Here is an 18,970-nt window from a genome sequence, read left to right as displayed (position 1 = left end):
CAGCTCAGAGCTCTGTCTATTTTTCAACTTGAAGCACAAGTTGAGTTGAGTTATACTACCACTGATTGAAACTGGTCATGCTACAGGAAGATCCCAAAGGTTAATCTCTGACAAGTTATCTAACCAGATTCAAATCAATCAATCAATATGGCATTAGCCAAATCTTTAATGTGCCAGTTGCAGTGCATTAATGATCTCAATTTTACAACAGTTTATGTTTGGAGGGTTTCATGTATTCTTGCACTCAAATGTGTTAATTATGTGAAACAATCCATTAATAAGATGCAGTTAAGTATACTTTAAGTCTATGTAGGTATAAAGTAGCGTCATATGCCAGCACAGTTCAGCACAGAGGCTGCAACTGGCAGTCCCCTGGGGAGAACAAAACATGCTGCAAATGGCCTCGTCTTGAGAAAGACAAAGGCCATGTTAAATTGTTGTTCTGTGTGCTTTTGGACTTGCTGTTTTGTGTTCCCAATCTCTCCTGTGTGAACCCTTGTCTGTGACTCTGGCTGATATGACAAGTGCCTTTCCCTCTCCCCTCTGTGTGACAGTGCCTGCTTGCAGTCCTTGTAAAGATAGTATAAGAGTAAAACATAAACTGGAAATTGCCCTCATCTGTAGTCTGTGCTTTCAACACACTTGCATCTAGAATTGCAACAATAGTATAGGCACACATTACAGGAACACTTTAATTTCTCATGAATGATAGAATAACACACTAATACCTTATGAATATCATATACATTCTGCTAAAATCCATTATTAAATAAGCTCTGAGCCTCTGTGTCATTGAAGATCCAACAGCTCATTCTGAAAAGAGCAGGATCCTAGCTAAAATCCCAATTCTACAAAATGTCATTTTATCTTTCAAATTGGAAGCACTGCCCAAAGGGGGAGGGGTTACGACATTTTGCCTATCGGCCCCTGTGTCAGTCACTCAAACAGTCCCCTTCCTGTTTCCTGTTTGTATATATATTGTATATACGTAGCAGGAATGCTTAGTGGTAAGAGTGTATTGAAATAATGAAAGAAATAAAGAAAATGATAATTAATTTATAGCCACACACTAATACTAATCTGTCACAATTACCCTCGGGGAGCTCGGGAACAGGGGACCCAAGTGCAGAGCGTGGTTGGACAGGCGCAGGTCGAGTGCTGGCAGATCAGGGCAATGGAGGCTAGACAGGGACGTGGTTGTGGTCACGGGCGATGGTCTTGGGATCAGGCAGACAGACAGGCAAAGGCGACAGGACAGGCAAAGATAGACAGGAAGACAGGCAGGAGGTCAAGGGAGCACTGGAAATCCAAGGCATGAGGAGTACAGGGCTACGGGGAACAAGACTAGAACAGGCACTGGGACAAGGCTCGGGATTGCAGTAGGAACTGACAAAACTTCACTACGACTGAGGGAAGTGAGGGGATTATAAAGGGAACAGAAACCAGGTAGGGAGGTGCAGGGCGAATGGGAACCACGGGTGGAAGCAAGAGTGGACATGGTTGACCTGAATGTTAATAGACTGATTGCTGGGAGAGTGCTAAGAAAGGCAGGGAATTGGCAACCCCTAGTGGGGATGGGGAGTGCTAGGGGACCATGACATAATCGTTGTGCTTTGAGTCCTGTAACTCTTTTCATAGTGTCACAAGGGGTGCCTTTGACTTTGTTATATTTCCTTTACTTTCATTGTATCAATGTTTTATTGGTTTCATGTGTGTTTATTGGTTTCTATTCATACTGAGTGTTTTATTTATTGATCGATTGATTGTTTACACTGTTGGAAACACTTTATAATACAATACCCTTACTACAGTGTACTTACACTGTAATTACACAGTAACAAGATTTAATTGGCCATGTAGTTTATGTATAGGTAAAGATTAATTAATTACAGCACAAGCTTACATACACTTAAAAACAAGTTGAATGGCTTAGTTACATGCAGTGTGGGTTATTTACTTTACATGTCCATGTAAACTCATCCTTTGTTACAGTGTAACTTGTAATGATCAGCACTTCCCTCTTACATGTAATTACATAAAAATGTTTTACCAGTCCAGTACATGTAAAAACATGCAATAAGCATTCCTGTTTGCACATACAGCAATGGCAACTCTCCATGCTTTGGATAACACATTCCATGTAATGTGAAAAAAAACGGAGACCAAACCAATTGTTTCCCTTTTGAAAAATAGGATGTACACGAAACGGTTCACAAATGCCTTGAAATGCGTTGATCTGTGTCTGGCAAAGGAAGAAGTGTACAAACTACTGCTGATGGCACACAACTAACCAAAATTATACATGCCCCTTTATCTATGAACATAAAGACAGTGAATGTTAAGTCCTTACAAAGGTTACTGATTTGGATTTTAATCATTCTTACCTTACACTATTACAGACCAGTAGGTTGCAGCAGTGAAGCTGAAACTCAATAGACTTCTTGTTTGTTTAGATTTGTGCTCTTCTCTCAGTTCTGAATGTTCTGAATTTGAACTTTACACATGGCATAAATTGAACCTGTTTTGTAATGTGAGCAAATAATTGTATATACACCTTACGTGCTGCCATAGAAAACATTAAACACTAAGAATAATGAAGAATAATCTACTGTCATGTTTTGGAATTGTAATATTACATAAGGATACCATAAGAATACACAATCCATGTAAGTAAACTCAGACACACATAAACAAGTGATATTAGTGAATGCATTATGAATATAGTGATTAGAATAAAACTAAATGTAACTCAGAGTAATACACTAGGAAGAGTACTGTATTATAAAGTGATAGCTTTTACCATGTAATTACAATAGACAACCCATGTAAGTAAATGTAAAACCACATTAACACAATAGAACAGAAAGTGGTATATATAAATACACTGTGAATCAATGACAAGCCAAGTAAGTAAATGAAAAAAACACCACAAATAGATTAGGACTGTTTATTTATTTAATACAAAATTAGACAAAACATATTCCCACTGGCAACTAAAGTTTTCCTGGCTGGAATCAAATACAGATCAGTGTTGATATGTTTGTTTTGAGTCAATCATCAGTTCCACAATGGGAGCAGTAATCCAGTCCAACTCTCACTGCTGGCAGGATCGGGACACGATCCCCCTCTTACACATCTTTTTACATCGTATGGCATCTTCACTGAAAAATACAAACACGTATGTCAGTAATGTCATTACGCTGATGGTTCATAAGAAAAGCTGAAGTTGCTAGTGACCTTCAAATAACAGGGAGTTTGAATATCAAGATTGGGAAGCTTCTTTTGGAAATAGTCAACACGTTATTTGTGCTTATTTACTATCCTTCTTTAACCATGCACTTTATGGTTTTGACAAGATGGTGATCAACACATTTAAAAGAAAAGTATAAGATTGATTAAAAATAACAGATTAGTATATTTAAAAATAAATAATTAAACTATGTCCTCAGGTCAGCACTAGCAGTGATGTCCCTGTTCCAGTCAGGGATCAATTCAAGTGAGATGTTTTGAAAGTAAAACTGCCAATTGGTATTCACAGTTTAAATGATTAAACAACACAAGCCTCTAACAATGCACTCTGACTATTATTATTATTATCCAGTATTAGTATCAAAAATAATTCATAAACATGCCTTACATTAAATGTGTGTGGGGATGGGGGGAGTATATGAATAGGCTAACAAACTATAAAACCACTCATTATTGTGTATATGATAATAATAATGTAGGAATTATTTCAAAGAGAGAAGTGTAAACTAGATGTTTTACTGAGAAAAAACAATTTTGACAAAACATGGAAAAACGCATCTGACCTGCACAAAATCCTGTAACATTTACGGAAAATAACTGGCAGCTGTGGTTGCCAGAAATCTAACAACAAAAAAATCCAGAAAAACGCATTTCAAAAAAGTTATAAATTGATTTGCATGTTAATGAGGGAAATAAGTATTTGACCCCTTCGACTTAGTATTTGGTGGCAAAACCCTTGTTGGCAATCACAGAGGTCAGACATTTCTTGTAGTTGGCCACCAGGTTTGCACACATCTCAGGAGGGATTTTGTCCCACTCCTCTTTGCAGATCCTCTCCAAGTCATTAAGGTTTCGAGGCTGACGTTTGGCAACTCGAACCTTCAGCTCCCTCCACAGATTTTCTATGGGATTAAGGTCTGGAGACTGGATAGGCCACTCCAGGACCTTAATGTGCTTCTTCTTGAGCCACTCCTTTGTTGCCTTGGCTGTGTGTTTTGGGTCATTGTCATGCTGGAATAGCCATCCACGACACGAGGGAAGGAGGTTCTCACCCAAGATGTGATGGTACATGGCCCCATCCATTGTCCCTTTGATGCGGTGCAGTTGTCCTGTCCCCTTAGCAGAAAAACACCCCCAAAGCATAATGTTTCCACCTCCATGTTTGACGGTGGGGATGGTGTTCTTGGGGTCATTCCTCCTCCTCCAAACACGGCGAGTTGATTTGATGCCAAAGAGCTTGATTTTGGTCTCATCTGACCACAACACTTTCACCCAGTTCTCCTCTGAATCATTCAGATGTTCATTGGCAAACTTCAGACGGGCCTGTACATGTGCTTTCCTGAGCAGGGGGACCTTTCGGGCGCTGCAGGATTTCAGTCCTTCACGGCGTAGTGTGTTACCAATTGTTTTCTTGGTGACTATGGTCCCAGCTGCCTTGAGATCATTAACAAGATCCTCCCGTTTAGTTCTGGGCTGATTCCTCACCGTTCTCATGATCATTGAAACTCCACGAGGTGAGATCTTGCATGGAGCCCCAGACCGAGGGAGACTGACAGTTATTTTGTGTTTCTTCCATTTGCGAATAATCGCACCAACTGTTGTCACCTTCTCACCAAGCTGCTTGGCGATGGTCTTATAGCCCATTCCAGCCTTGTGTAGGTCTACAATCTTGTCCCTGACATCCTTGGACAGCTCTTTGGTCTTGGCCATGGTGGAGAGTTTGGAATCTGACTGATTGATTGCTTCTGTGAACAGGTGTCTTTTATACAAGTAACGAGCTGAGATTAGATTTAAGACAGTGCTCCTAATCTCAGCTCGTTACCTGTATAAAAGACACCTGGGAGCCAGAAATCTTGCTGATTGATAGGGGATCAAATACTTATTTCCCTCATTAACATGCAAATCAATGTATAACTTTTTTGAAATGTGTTTTTCTGGATTTTTTTGTTGTTATTCCGATTCTCACTGTTAAAATACACCTACCATTAAAATTATAGACTGATCATTTCTTTGTCAGTGGGCAAACGTACAAAATCAGCAGGGGTTCAAATACTTTTTTCCCTCACTGTAATTAAAAGTGAATTGTAATATTTACGGTAAAAACTTGCAGTTTTGGTTGCCATAAAAAAACATTCAGGACTGGTATGAAAATCAAATACACTTTTTAATTTAAATACCACAAACATAGTAAATACATACTTTGGACAACCATATTCTTCTCCTTAAAACAGCAGTAAAAGAATGTACTCCCTGAGAATTTCTTTTTCAGTGGGCTAACTTACAAAATCAGCAGGGGATCAAATATATTTTTTTTCACTGTATGTATACTTCCTAATTTCTTGTGTTATTTTGGGTTGGGGTTTTATTAGTTTTATTGTCCAGTGTATTAAAGGCAGTTTTAGATTTAGGTTTTATACATTTAGTTCCCCAATTCCTCACTTATTGTGTTTCTTGCTGGTACAGTCTTTGTGCCCTGTCCTAGCTATTTAAAAATAAATCACTATTGTTGAAAATGTGTCTGTGTGGTGGTGTTCTGGTGTCCAGTCGAGCCTGCCCAGGGAGAGAATTGGTGTGAGTGAACGAGGTTCGCTCTCATTTAACAAAGGAGGTGGCATGGTCGCATAGCGTGTCGCCCCTAAATGCCAGTAGGCGGTGACAGTTCAATTTTTGATCTTTGTGTCTTTTTCAGTCACAGTGTGTAATCAACTGAGAAAATCTGTTACAACTCTCCTAAGATTAACAGCATCCTAGTGCTCATGGGCAGAGGTTGCTACAGTCCTCAGGGTCCACAGTCCAGCAGGTTATTGTTGCCCATGTGAACTTTGTCTAATTTGGTATGTCTATGTGAAGCCTTTACCTCACTCTAAAAGTGCTGCTAATTTAAAGACCTGAAAATAACCTGCTGGACTGTAAACCTTCATGCCTGGAGATGGGAACCATTCTGCTGAATGGTCAGGAAACTTAGAAGATCTCATTGGTAAACTAGTTTAATGAACAATATACATTAAACCAAATGAATCACAGTGTGGATGAGTGTACAGAGCAGGGGAATCAGGAGCACCAGAGCATGAAGTTTTAGATTACAAGTCAAATGCAGCTAATCAGACTTCATTCTAAAATGGGATAATTCACCACAGTTACAATTAGTACATTGACAAAATAAAACAAATAGATAAGATAATACAAAGGTAGGTGCTGGAATGTTTCCCAGGTGCATGAAATAACATTTTGGCAAGATGACAAAAAATATATCAAATATAATTAACATTTTGCTAGACATGATTTTCTGAGCAGTGGATTTCTGCCTGTCGGAGGTGTGTGTGTGTGTGTCCTTGCACTGTTCCGCTCTCAGTTGCAGTTGTTGCCCTTGATGAGGAAGATGGTCCCAGACACCACTCCCAGCAGCCCCAGGGTCAGACCCACTGCACACACCGCCGTCTCCCTCGCCTCCGAGTCCATCTGGAGCTCGGGCTCTGAGGAGAGACACAGGAAATCAGTGACACAACTATAAACTGTAAAAATACTATGTATTTCAAATGCAATTTAAGAACATTTCCTATGGGGCGCCATATGTAAAACTGTGTACAATTTCTAATTTCACATGTGTCTTTAACAGATTTAGATTGAGCTAAATCCTAAATATGGGCTTTGCAAATATAACATTTAAAATGAAATAAATATTTAACTTAAATCAAACATTTCTGTGTCACCAAAATATATATATAGCTTTTAAAGAAATGTTTATATTAAATCTAAATGTAAATCTAAATGTTAAATCTAAATTCAAATGTTAACTGGCATGGAGTTTGCAAAATAAATATATAGCTAACAATCAAATAGTCCTGCTGTGGACACTGGCTCCCAGTAAAAACTGATCCACTGAGTGGAAACTGGCCCCCAGTATGAACTGATCCACTGAGGGGACACTGGCCCCCAGTAAAACCTGATCAACTGACTGGAGACTGGCCCCCAGTAATAACTGATCCACTGAGTGGAAACTGGCCCCCATTAAAATCTGATCACCTCAGTGGAGACAGGCTCCCACTGAATAAAAACATTAATTGAACTGTGAGTGCGGCAGCAGGGTCCGGGCAGGGTTTTATATGAGTGAGTGGCCAGCGGAGCAGCACCCAATGGGTGTGAAGTATAAACTCACAGACAATCTGGCTCAGTTCATGTATGTAACCAGATGCATCATGGGATACTCGCATTGTGGGAAACACTTTAAATAACAATTTAAATATGAGATCCAGACAAAGTTTAATTTAAAAAACATCATAAGATTTGAATTAAATATTTTTCAACATCTTTTTACTTTTTCAGAAAAAAAAAATTGTACTCTCAATACACTACACCTGCTGCAATAAGACTGACGTCACCAGAGGGGTGGGACTGTATTTGCATTGTTAGTCTCACCTGCAGGACAATAATGCGTGTTAGCCTATTTTTGTATTTTCTTTGCTGTGTATTGTTTTTTTCACTTATTCACTTTAAATCTTTCTTATATTATCACATTTATTCTTATTAAAATTAAATTTCTTAACTTTGATTTTCCGCCCTCACTTCACAGATATGCACCAGTTTTATTTACGATTGATTGATTTAAATATGCACATGGCTAATCACGCATTCATCAGAGTACCCCCTTATTCGCCAGGTTATATGAGAGCCAATAATTGACAATGAGGAACACCAGCAAACGAGAGTATCCAGGGAAAGGACAGTACAGGTTTTTAGAACGACAGTAGTGTCTTGCTGGATAAGAACTAACAGAACCTGTGGATATTGCTACTTTGATACTTTTATGCTTCCACTTACATCCCTCGTTTTAAGTAGTTTTGTATTTTAATCATTTTAGAGATCCTTTTTTTTTTTGGGGGGGGGGGGATTTTTTAATAATTTTACTTTGCCTTTGTGGATCCATTTTGTGGACTAGAAAGGAAGATTTAATGAGGAATTGTATCAGTATTTTTAGCCACAAATGGATTGTTAATAAAGTAAAGCCATTGGGTTTTTATTCACTTTTTTTAACAAAAGCTTTTTATCACATTTTAATTTGGCCATTTTTGTTTGCTTGGACTGTACATGGACATTGTGGTTTCCTTGGATTACTAACCCCGGACCAGAGCAGAAGCAGGACTTGTTTGTCCCCGCCCCTCTTTTTACTTTGTATTAGGACACGTGGACTATTGTCTGCCCCATTCCAGCTCCTGGTGCTGCCTGAAGAAACCAATGTCCCAGCAAGAACTTAATTTTTATTTTTTAACTTAAGAGGAAGTCTGCCTGATTTTATATTTTATAGAGATCTTTGTAATAAATGTAATTGTACAACTGTCCAGTGTGATCTGTGTTTTACATCCAAGTGGAGTAACTTCCACTCTGTGACATTAGCTATATAATTATTTTGCAAACTCCAGAGTTAACATTTAGATTGAACATATAGATATAACATTTAGATTTAATATTTAGAATTAGTTTAAACATGTAGATTTAAATTTAACATTTAGATTGAAACTAAACATTTATTTAAAAGCTATATATTTTGAAGTTAAATGTTTAGTTTGCAAAGGCTGTTTTCAGGATTTAACAAAATATTCAGTCAAATCATAAATATTTATTTTTCAAAATGTATTCAAGTATTCAAATTTTAAAATATGTATAAATGTGGGGGGAAAGGCATGATTTTAAAGTTAAATCTGTGAATAAAGACACGCGATAAAAGTGTGTGTTGTTTTACATTTGGCACCCCATCATTTCAACTGTGAAATTCGTGCAGCTGTGTGGTAACCAACTACTTGCCTGCTGTAAAAGCAATCCAATTCCTCTACTGAGTACGAATGCAATGCATCATGATTGGCTCTCTAAGTGTGGTTTCAAAATATATATAATATATACATATTTAAAAATGTATGTATAATTTCGAATGTATAAGATTCTTAGTTTTCATACTATTATTATTATTATTATTATTATTATTATTATTATTATTATTATTATTATTATTATTATTATTATTATAAAACAATAATTAATAGTTTAAAGGAGAATGTTGACTGGTCACTGGCTTTAATCCAGATCACTCCAACACGAGTAAAGACTTTTAGCCCCTCTGTCCCTGCTCTCTCACCCCACAGTCGGGTGAGGGGCTCCTGCAGGCCGATGTGCTCCACAGTGCAGGAGTACACATCCCCCGGCTGGGGGGTGAAGCTCAGGTAGGAGAAGAGCCGGAAGCTGTAGTCGCTGTTAGAGTAGTACTGGGTCTCACTGACGCCCTCTGTCAGCGGCTCATTGTTCCTGCTCCAGGACACTCTGATGGCGGGGGGGTGGAAGTCAGTGATGAAGCAGATGAGCGTGTTGGGGACCCCCGCCTCCACATCATCCTCAGGGTACAGTCGAGCCACTGGGGGGTCTGGAGGACAGTGTTAAAACAGAACAACTCAGATACCTAGCCTGACCTCACCAATGGGAACACCATGGGGATTCAGCCTATAACAGTGTGTGGCTCTTTATGGTCTTTCAGTGTCTGTAATGTTCATATAGTTAGTGGTTTTAATTGCAAATAAACTTAACTAAAATGGGGTCTTTTGAATTAAATAGAAACATACAAACCGGTACGTATTCAGATTACAGTTCTATTATTCTTGTTTACAAACAGAAGAGCACTACTGATAATTCATGGGTCATCCATTTTCTCTGTTAATTTAGAGCCCTGGTGGAGTCAGATTGTTGATGTAGAATTGTTGTAGTTCTATTTAATAAGAGTTATATAGGTTTCCTCACTGTGTTGTTTTCTTAGAGCTCTGATGACTGAGTTTATATATCAGTATATACTGAATCCTGCTTGTTCCCTTGGTTGGGTGAAGTCCAGGGTGCCTTGAAGGCGATGTGTTAATATCTTTGTAAATACATTGTATACAGTGGTGTAGTCGTATATCTGTGTTAAAGAAATAAGACAAGTACGTGTGGAATTATAACTAATCAAGCTGAATGGGAGGGGGCGATATGTCAGATGACAAAACATTCAGCTCAGGTTCCAGGCGCCAAAAGTGCAGCTACCAATGCTGGCTTCTTGTCCAGTGTAGCCTTCAGTCTAGCTAGTCATCGTTGTGTGAATCTGTGCATGTGCAACCTGAAGCTAACAGCAAGCTCTCTTTAAGGGTTTTAATAAACGCCCTGTAAGGTCTGAAATAGAGCACTTGATTCTTCATATCAATTGTTCACAGACCCGAGTTCATACAAGGTCCCTAAAGTCCTTGAAGGATTTTGTTAAAAAAATGTACTGGAATAAATATGATTGAATGTGATTCACCTATTATTTAATGCATAGTTTATGAAAATGCACTATACAATGTTCTTTTGTAAGTTAATTAAAAAATCACTCAAATTATGTACTTGTTTCATGCCAAATCGTTAAAAACAGAAACAAGTAGCCGACAGTGTTGTTTATGTAATTGAAATTTCTTGAATTCCATTTAATAATCTCTGTCTGAATCCACAGAGTATCTACACCTTAATTTTGCAGTATGCCTAAAAATAAAAGGAAATTTTGGAAATGTGTGTGTAGCCTGTGGGTGGAATTTCGCAGCTCGGGATTCTAACAGCGCACCTCAGTCGCACCTCCACACCCAAAAGAGCACTTAACACTTTACTGATTTTTTTGGAGGGGTTAGGTAACTTTGTAATGTTTTCATATACACGATGAGCACTGGTATATATGCATGTGCACCCACATGCATTTGCGGAAGGGGGCGTGGCTGGGGGCGGCTCGGGGAGGAGAGGGGTTTGGTAAATGTAAACAAGTACAGTAAGAGACTCACCGTCCAGGATGTAGGAAGTCTCTTACTGTACTTGTGTAAATTGGAATTGGAATTTGTAAAATGTATAATTTTGAATTGCTATGTTTTAGCTAAGTTGAATTTGTAATGATTGATGCCTTGTACTTCTCTCTATTTTTGCACTTATGTTGTAAGTCGCCCTGGATAAGAGCGTCTGCCAAGAAAAAATAAATAAAAATAATAATAATAATAATAATAATAATAATAATAATAATAATAATAATAATAAATGCCCACAACTTCATACTAGACTACACCACTGATTGTATAAGATGAGAGGTAGAATAATAGATCTTATTTGTCTCCTTTCTTGTGAAGGAGGATGACAGTTGCTTTTTCCATATATCTGGCATTTGTTTAATTCTGTGACACTTCGTGAAAAGTTTTGCAACTAGGATCTCCACTGTGATTCCATCATCTTCTTTATGCCATAGCCAACTTCTTCTGGAATCACATCAATATTTAACTTCTTCTTAACTGCGGTCATCGCTATTATATACGTTTCTGTAGAATTCTTCCACTCTTCTGATAATCATATCTCTTTTTTGATTGATATATCATCACCATCTTTTAAAGATTTGATTATTTCCTTTTAGGAAGCTTGATTTTGCATTTTCCTATTATTTTCAATGTTTTTTTAAACTTTATATATTATATATGCACTAGAACAGGCACAGCACTTGGGGACAATTTGCGTATCCAGACTACAATGTGAGCAATCCCTTTAGGGTCAGTAGCAGTATCAAGGTCAGTATAGGTGGAGGAACACAGAGTTTACACAAATGTTACTGTTTTGGAGAGAATTTGACAAACAAGATCATGGTAATGCAAAGTGTTGAATCTACTATTTATGCATGTTGTCCTTTAATTTTACAAATAACTTTTAACATTAATCTACATAATAAAACACGTAAACACATCAAACTCATATTACAGTAGTGTTGTTACTGTGCTGTACTGGAAGACATTTAGGTTTTAGCATTATATTGTAGATTCATCTCCATTGTATGTAAAGGTTAATATCTGGCAGGTAGAGTGGTGCTTACCTATCACTTCCATTGGAAAACCTTCTCCTTTAGCATGGGCTTTCAGATTATACTTCATGGTATCTACCTCCTGTGTTTCTTGTGCTGGATAGCTTGGCACCATGTGCCATTGTGTGTCAAACTCCGGGAGCCTCTGCACCACCTGCTGCTTGTCAAAGTCAACATAGAACAGCTCGTCTCTGTCCCACTCCATCTCCACCTCTCCCTCCGTCACGTTAGACTGGACAAATATTAGCACTCTGTTTAAGTGAATCTCTGTGGAGGGAGGGAAAATATAATTGTATTTACCATTATATTTATTACAGTTGTTATCAAAACCTTAATCTGAAACAATGTTATTTGATCAATTCTATTAATTCATATTTAGTGGCAGTCCATTGTTACCCCCCAATGCCTGCTCACAAGACACAACACAAGGCATTAATGACATTCACCAAGAATACAAAACTTCTGACACATTAAATAGTGATTAAAATATGTAGTTTGTAGTAGATGGCAGTTACTTCATTGCTAATGTTCATGTTACAGTGAGGGAAAAAAGTATTTGACCCCCTGCTGATGTTGTACGTTTGCCCACTGACAAAGAAATGATCAGCCTATAATTTTAATGGTAGGTGTATTTTAACAGTGAGAGACAGAATAACAACAAAAAAATCCAGAAAAACGCATTTCAAAAAAGTTATAAATTGATTTGCATGTTAATGAGGGAAATAAGTATTTGACCCCTTCGACTTAGTACTTGGTGGCAAAACCCTTGTTGGCAATCACAGAGGTCAGACGTTTCTTGTAGTTGGCCACCAGGTTTGCACACATCTCAGGAGGGATTTTGTCCCACTCCTCTTTGCAGATCCTCTCCAAGTCATTAAGGTTTCGAGGCTGACGTTTGGCAACTCGAACCTTCAGCTCCCTCCACAGATTTTCTATGGGATTAAGGTCTGGAGACTGGCTAGGCCACTCCAGGACCTTAATGTGCTTCTTCTTGAGCCACTCCTTTGTTGCCTTGGCTGTGTGTTTTGGGTCATTGTCATGCTGGAATACCCATCCACGACCCATTTTCAATGCCCTGGCTGAGGGAAGGAGGTTCTCACCCAAGATTTGACGGTACATGGCCCCGTCCATCGTCCCTTTGATGCGGTGCAGTTGTCCTGTCCCCTTAGCAGAAAAACACCCCCAAAGCATAATGTTTGCACCTCCATGTTTGACGGTGGGGATGGTGTTCTTGGGGTCATTCCTCCTCCTCCAAACACGGCGAGTTGAGTTGATGCCAAAGAGCTCTATTTTGGTCTCATCTGACCACAACACTTTCACCCAGTTCTCCTCTGAATCATTCAGGTGTTCATTGGCAAACTTCAGACGGGCCTGTACATGTGCTTTCTTGAGCAGGGGGACCTTGCGGGCGCTGCAGGATTTCAGTCCTTCACGGCATAGTGTGTTACCAATTGTTTTCTTGGTGACTATGGTCCCAGCTGCCTTGAGATCATTAACAAGATCCTCCTGTTTAGTTCTGGGCTGATTCCTCACCGTTCTCATGATCATTGAAACTCCACGAGGTGAGATCTTGCATGGAGCCCCAGACCGAGGGAGACTGATAGTTATTTTGTGTTTCTTCCATTTGCGAATAATCGCACCAACTGTTGTCACCTTCTCACCAAGCTGCTTGGCGATGGTCTTGTAGCCCATTCCAGCCTTGTGTAGGTCTACAATCTTGTCCCTGACATCCTTGGACAGCTCTTTGGTCTTGGCCATGGTGGAGAGTTTGGAATCTGATTGATTGATTGCTTCTGTGGACAGATGTCTTTTATACAAGTAACGAGGTGAGATTAGATTTAAGAGAGTGCTCCTAATCTCAGCTCGTTACCTGTATAAAAGACACCTGGGATCCAGAAATCTTGCTGATTGATAGGGGATCAAATACTTATTTCCCTCATTAACATGCAAATCAATGTATAACTTTTTTGAAATGTGTTTTTCTGGATTTTTTTGTTGTTATTCTGTCTCTCACTGTTAAAATACACCAACCATTAAAATTATAGTCTGATCATTTCTTTGTCAGTGGGCAAACGTACAAAATCAGCAGGGGATCAAATACTTTTTTCCCTCACTGTAAATACAAACTACTAATAACAGTAATAATAATAATAATAATAATAATAATAATAATAATAATAATAGTAGTAGTAGTAGTAGTAGTAGTAGTAGTAGTAGTAGTAGTAGTAGAAGTAATAATAATAGTAACAATAACAATAATATCTGGACTTACCCTGTGCCTGTGTGAGAACACAGAGCGCTCCCAACAGAACTGTGACGTGGAGACAGCTCCTCATTCTGTAATCCCAGAATTTAGTTTATAATAAGGAACAAAATCAAAATCTCCCAGCAATGAATCAGTCCAGGGTACAGAACTGCAGCCTAGCTGTAAGGGGTTAAAGTAACTGTAACCTGTATCCTGGTGTGGTTTCTGTAGTCCAGTTCTGGACTGGGCTGGTGCGTGTGTGAGAGTGTAGTGTAAGCACAGCAGACTCACACTGCCCTGCCTCTCTCCCTGGGGTGCACTGAAGGGATGGAAGAGTTGAGCCTCCTGCTGTTTCAGTCATCTCTCTCTTCACAGCAGCCAATCACAGCACTCCTCTGGCGCTGACATGGCAGTCACTAGGAGCTGAGTTATGGGTGTGAGGAAGGAGCACAATACTGCTGCGGGGGTTTCGTTTTCAGCCCGAGCTCTGTGATCCAGGTGTAAGTACAGCATTGTTGTCTGGTGTGGTGAAGAGGCCTGAGTAGAAGCAAAGAGGGCTGGTTCATATCCCCAAAACCACACAGCCTGGAGTGGTTTATACCTCTTATAACACTTTGGGGATGAACAATAATTAAAATGATTAAAACACATTTGAAAGTTTATTTTTAATAATTATTAAGCATTAATTTTTGTTTTATTAGGTATACATCCACAATTATATAGTCCATACTGTAACTTCAAACAGAAGATGATTATGGAGTTTAGAAGTTTTTGTACATTTAAGAACATAAAGTTTCCTATCGAAAGGAGGCCATTCGCCCCATCGTGCTCGTTTGGTGTCCATTAATAACTAAGTGATCCAAGGATCCTTAGGATCCTGGAAAGGAGAATGTCCAGAGGATATGCCCTTAAACAACTGCCTGTTGCTAGCTTGTTCAATCTACTTTGCTCAGTCTGCATAATATTATCAATATAAAACATAACACAGTTTATATAAAACATTAATAATGGCTCTACAATGCCTGTTATGATTTTGAAGACTTGGATCAAGTCCCCACGTAGTCTCCTCTGTTCCAGGGTGAAAAGGTTCAGGTCCTCAGTCTCTCAGTAGGACTTTCCCTTCAGACCTGGAATAAGTCTGGTTGCTCTCCTCTGAACTGCCTCTAGAGCAGCGATATCTTTCTTGAAGTGTGGAGCCCAGAACTGTCCACAGTATCCAGATGAGCTCTAACTAGTGCATTGTACAGTCTGAACATCATTGCCCTTGTTCTCAATTCGACACTTTTGACAATATACCCTAGCATTGTGTTTGTCTTTTTTATTGCTTCCTCACATTGCTTGGATGGAGAAAGTGAGGAGTCCACATAGACTCCTAGGTCTTTCTCATGCGTTACTTCATCTAGTTCTGTTCCTCCCATAGTGTAATTATAGTGGACATTTTTGTTACCTTGCACTTGTCCACATTGAATTTCATTTGCCAGGTGTCGCCCACAACTGAATATTGTCTAAGTCCCTTTGAATTGCCTGAGCTGCCGAGATTGTATCTGCTGAGCCACCTATTTTAGTATCATCTGCAAATTTGACAAGTGTGCTAACTATCCCAGAGTCCAGATCATTAATATAGGTGATCTGATTAAATGTCTGATACCACTAATTTGAATACCGGCCAGGGTATACAATATACACTCACCTAAAGGATTATTAGGAACACCTGTTCAATTTCTCATTCATGCAATTATCTAATCAACCAATCACATGGCAGTTGCTTCAATGCATTTAGGGGTGTGGTCCTGGTCAAGACAATCTCCTGAACTCCAAACTGAATGTCTGAATGGGAAAGAAAGGTGATTTAAGCAATTTTGAGCGTGGCATGGTTGTTGGTGCCAGACGGGCCGGTCTGAGTATTTCACAATCTGCTCAGTTACTGGGATTTTCACGCACAACCATTTCTAGGGTTTACAAAGAATGGTGTGAAAAGGGAAAAACATCCAGTATGCGGCAGTCCTGTGGGCGAAAATGCCTTGTTGATGCTAGAGGTCAGAGGAGAATGGGCCGACTGATTCAAGCTGATAGAAGAGCAACTTTGACTGAAATAACCACTCGTTACAACCGAGGTATGCAGCAAAGCATTTGTGAAGCCACAACACGTACAACCTTGAGGCGGATGGGTACAACAGCAGAAGACCCCACCGGGTACCACTCATCTCCACTACAAATAGGAAAAAGAGGCTACAATTTGCACAAGCTCACCAAAATTGGACAGTTGAAGACTGGAAAAATGTTGCCTGGTCTGATGAGTCTCGATTTCTGTTGAGACATTCAGATGGTCGAGTCAGAATTTGGCGTAAACAGAATGAGAACATGGATCCATCATGCCTTGTTACCACTGTGCAGGCTGGTGGTGGTGGTGTAATGGTGTGGGGGATGTTTTCTTGGCACACTTTAGGCCCCTTAGTGCCAATTGGGCATCGTTTAAATGCCACGGCCTACCTGAGCATTGTTTCTGACCATGTCCATCCCTTTATGACCACCATGTACCCATCCTCTGATGGCTACTTCCAGCAGGATAATGCACCATGTCACAAAGGTCGAATCATTTCAAATTGGTTTCTTGAACATGACAATGAGTTCACTGTACTAAACTGGCCCCCACAGTCACCAGATCTCAAGCCAATAGAGCATCTTTGGGATGTGGTGGAACGGGAGCTTCGTGCCCTGGATGTGCATCCCACAAATCTCCATCAACTGCAAGATGCTATCCTATCAATATGGGCCAACATTTCTAAAGAATGCTTTCAGCACCTTGTTGAATCAATGCCACGTAGAATTAAGGCAGTTCTGAAGGCGAAAGTGGGTCAAACACAGTATTAGTATGGTGTTCCTAATAATCCTTTAGGTGAGTGTATATACTCTATATGTGGTTGTGCTGTTATTTTTCCAATCTGTGCTATAATAGTCAGCAGTTTAACAGATCGGGGTCCTGAAAACAATAGTACTTTCAAGATCAGTCTCACAAGCCCAATGTAGTTTAATGCATGGTCCCCAAAAAAAAAAAAAGCATTCCAATACTTTCTGGACATTTGTGAAACAAATAAATCAGTTAATCAGTTCCATCATGTTATTAATGTCTTAAGGTTTATTACATTTCCTTTGTTATTTGGATTTATTGCATTTCCTTGGTTCTATTGGTTTCATAGAACTTAATTATGTTGAACACGTCAGATTGATTTAAAAGTTTATTTGTGACTTCACAGACAAGGATTGACAAAATTGCAATATTACAAAACTTGAGTACAAAACGCATTTGCTATGAGTTTGTTACGTTTTACAGAAATGAAAATATCAAGAGAATATAAGCAAAATTGTAAGCATTAAACATGGATTTTTTTTTTCACTCCAGATAATAATACAAAACATCTTTGACAATAATACAATTATTACAATTCAGTACTTGTAAGTACAACAATATTTAATGGACTGAAACAAGATTCTGAGCACATGTTTACAGCTTGCTTTATGAATCGAGGAAGTCTAGACTTTCACTGAAACAATGGTATCCTTTGTCCGCATGGAATTCAGCTCCATTCTCTTCCATGATAAAGACACATTACCGGGCAGTAGTGTGTGTAGTGGTTAAGGCTCTGGAGTGGAGGGTCGTGGGTTTGCCACAACAGTACAATGTCACATTCACAACAGAAATAGAGAGAATACAACTAAGAGTCAGAAACATGCTAAAGTGCTAAAAGACTTGACTCTCAAAGCACCTGAAAGTTCATGTGTTTGCCGGAGGTTTGTAGATTTGTAATGGGAAATGTCATTCCAGAATCAATACATTTCTTTATTTTTATCTTCAACAAAAATGTCACACCTGAAATACAAAATGGTAAGTATTTTAAAAGAACAACTCAAATTTATGTTTTATATGTCAGAATCAATGTGTATACGATTATTTTAAATGCTGCTTTTTATTTGAGGTGAATGGACAACCTTGTTCATCTCCTTTCAATTGTACTAAGAAAGGAAAACTGTTTCTAAAACATTTTAATGAGATTATATTCAACACACTGTTGAAGTAGTATCTTTCTTTTTTGTGATATTGAAGGTTTTGAGGATTTTTTATCTAATGCCTAATGATATATTTCTTCAACTCTATTAAAGTTAAAGAGTTGTGGAGTAGGATATTCATAGCTGAATTTCTATGTGCATTTGCTATGTAATGGGAAATGTTGTTTGAAAAGAACAGAAAATGCCAATAAACTGTGAAGGCTGTCTTGGTTTCTTAAAAGAGAGTTTAATGAGAATATATCAAAGGACTTTCCCATCAAATTTATTTCTCCATCTTATACAGTGTACTATTATCTCTCACCCAGGAACCTGTACAGAATAAGGGTGGGCTTCGACAACATTGAGACCCAGCGCTCTCTGCACAACCACATTTCTCTCACATCCAAATTGAGGTATCAGTCTAATTTGACACCCAAAGGAATAGATTTCCTGCTTTTCCTGCTTTTAGCCATACTGTCTTTAGAACCACAGTTCGCAGGAGCTATGATGACTGTGTTTCACTTTATAATGTAATATAAAGAGATTTCAAAATATCCTGAAGT

At 38.8% G+C, this 18,970-nt stretch overlaps 1 protein-coding gene across 1 annotated transcript; it reads right to left on the bottom strand.

Moving 5' to 3' along the window:
* Positions 1–5,394: 5,394 nt before the first annotated feature.
* LOC136771790 (H-2 class II histocompatibility antigen, A-Q alpha chain) lies at positions 5,395–14,671 on the bottom strand. Its single transcript, XM_066724315.1, has 4 exons — positions 14,391–14,671; positions 12,131–12,385; positions 9,377–9,658; positions 5,395–6,722 (listed from the first exon to the last, which is right to left on the bottom strand). Exons 1-4 carry the CDS (start codon positions 14,452–14,454, stop codon positions 6,598–6,600), a joined length of 726 nt encoding a protein of 241 aa, XP_066580412.1. The 5' UTR covers positions 14,455–14,671; the 3' UTR covers positions 5,395–6,597.
* Positions 14,672–18,970: the final 4,299 nt, after the last annotated feature.

Source organism: Amia ocellicauda, chromosome 15 (genome assembly GCF_036373705.1).
Source record: "Amia ocellicauda isolate fAmiCal2 chromosome 15, fAmiCal2.hap1, whole genome shotgun sequence".
NCBI lineage: Eukaryota > Metazoa > Chordata > Actinopteri > Amiiformes > Amiidae > Amia > Amia ocellicauda.
The sequence above is the reverse complement of the archived record's forward strand: the minus strand, read 5'-3'. Positions and strand labels throughout refer to the sequence as shown.

What these genes read in the sequence shown, in the direction of transcription:
- LOC136771790 (XM_066724315.1), bottom strand. Translation starts at nt 14,454, where the DNA reads ATGAGGAGCTGTCTCCACGTCACAGTTCTGTTGGGAGCGCTCTGTGTT. An exon ending in TGTTCTCACACAGGCACAGG is followed by an intron (nt 12,386 to 14,390) that starts GTAAGTCCAGAT and finishes CTCCCTCCACAG; the next exon opens with AGATTCACTTAAACAGAGTG. An exon ending in GCCCCTCACCCGACTGTGGG is followed by an intron (nt 6,723 to 9,376) that starts GTGAGAGAGCAG and finishes GTCTCTCCTCAG; the next exon opens with AGCCCGAGCTCCAGATGGAC.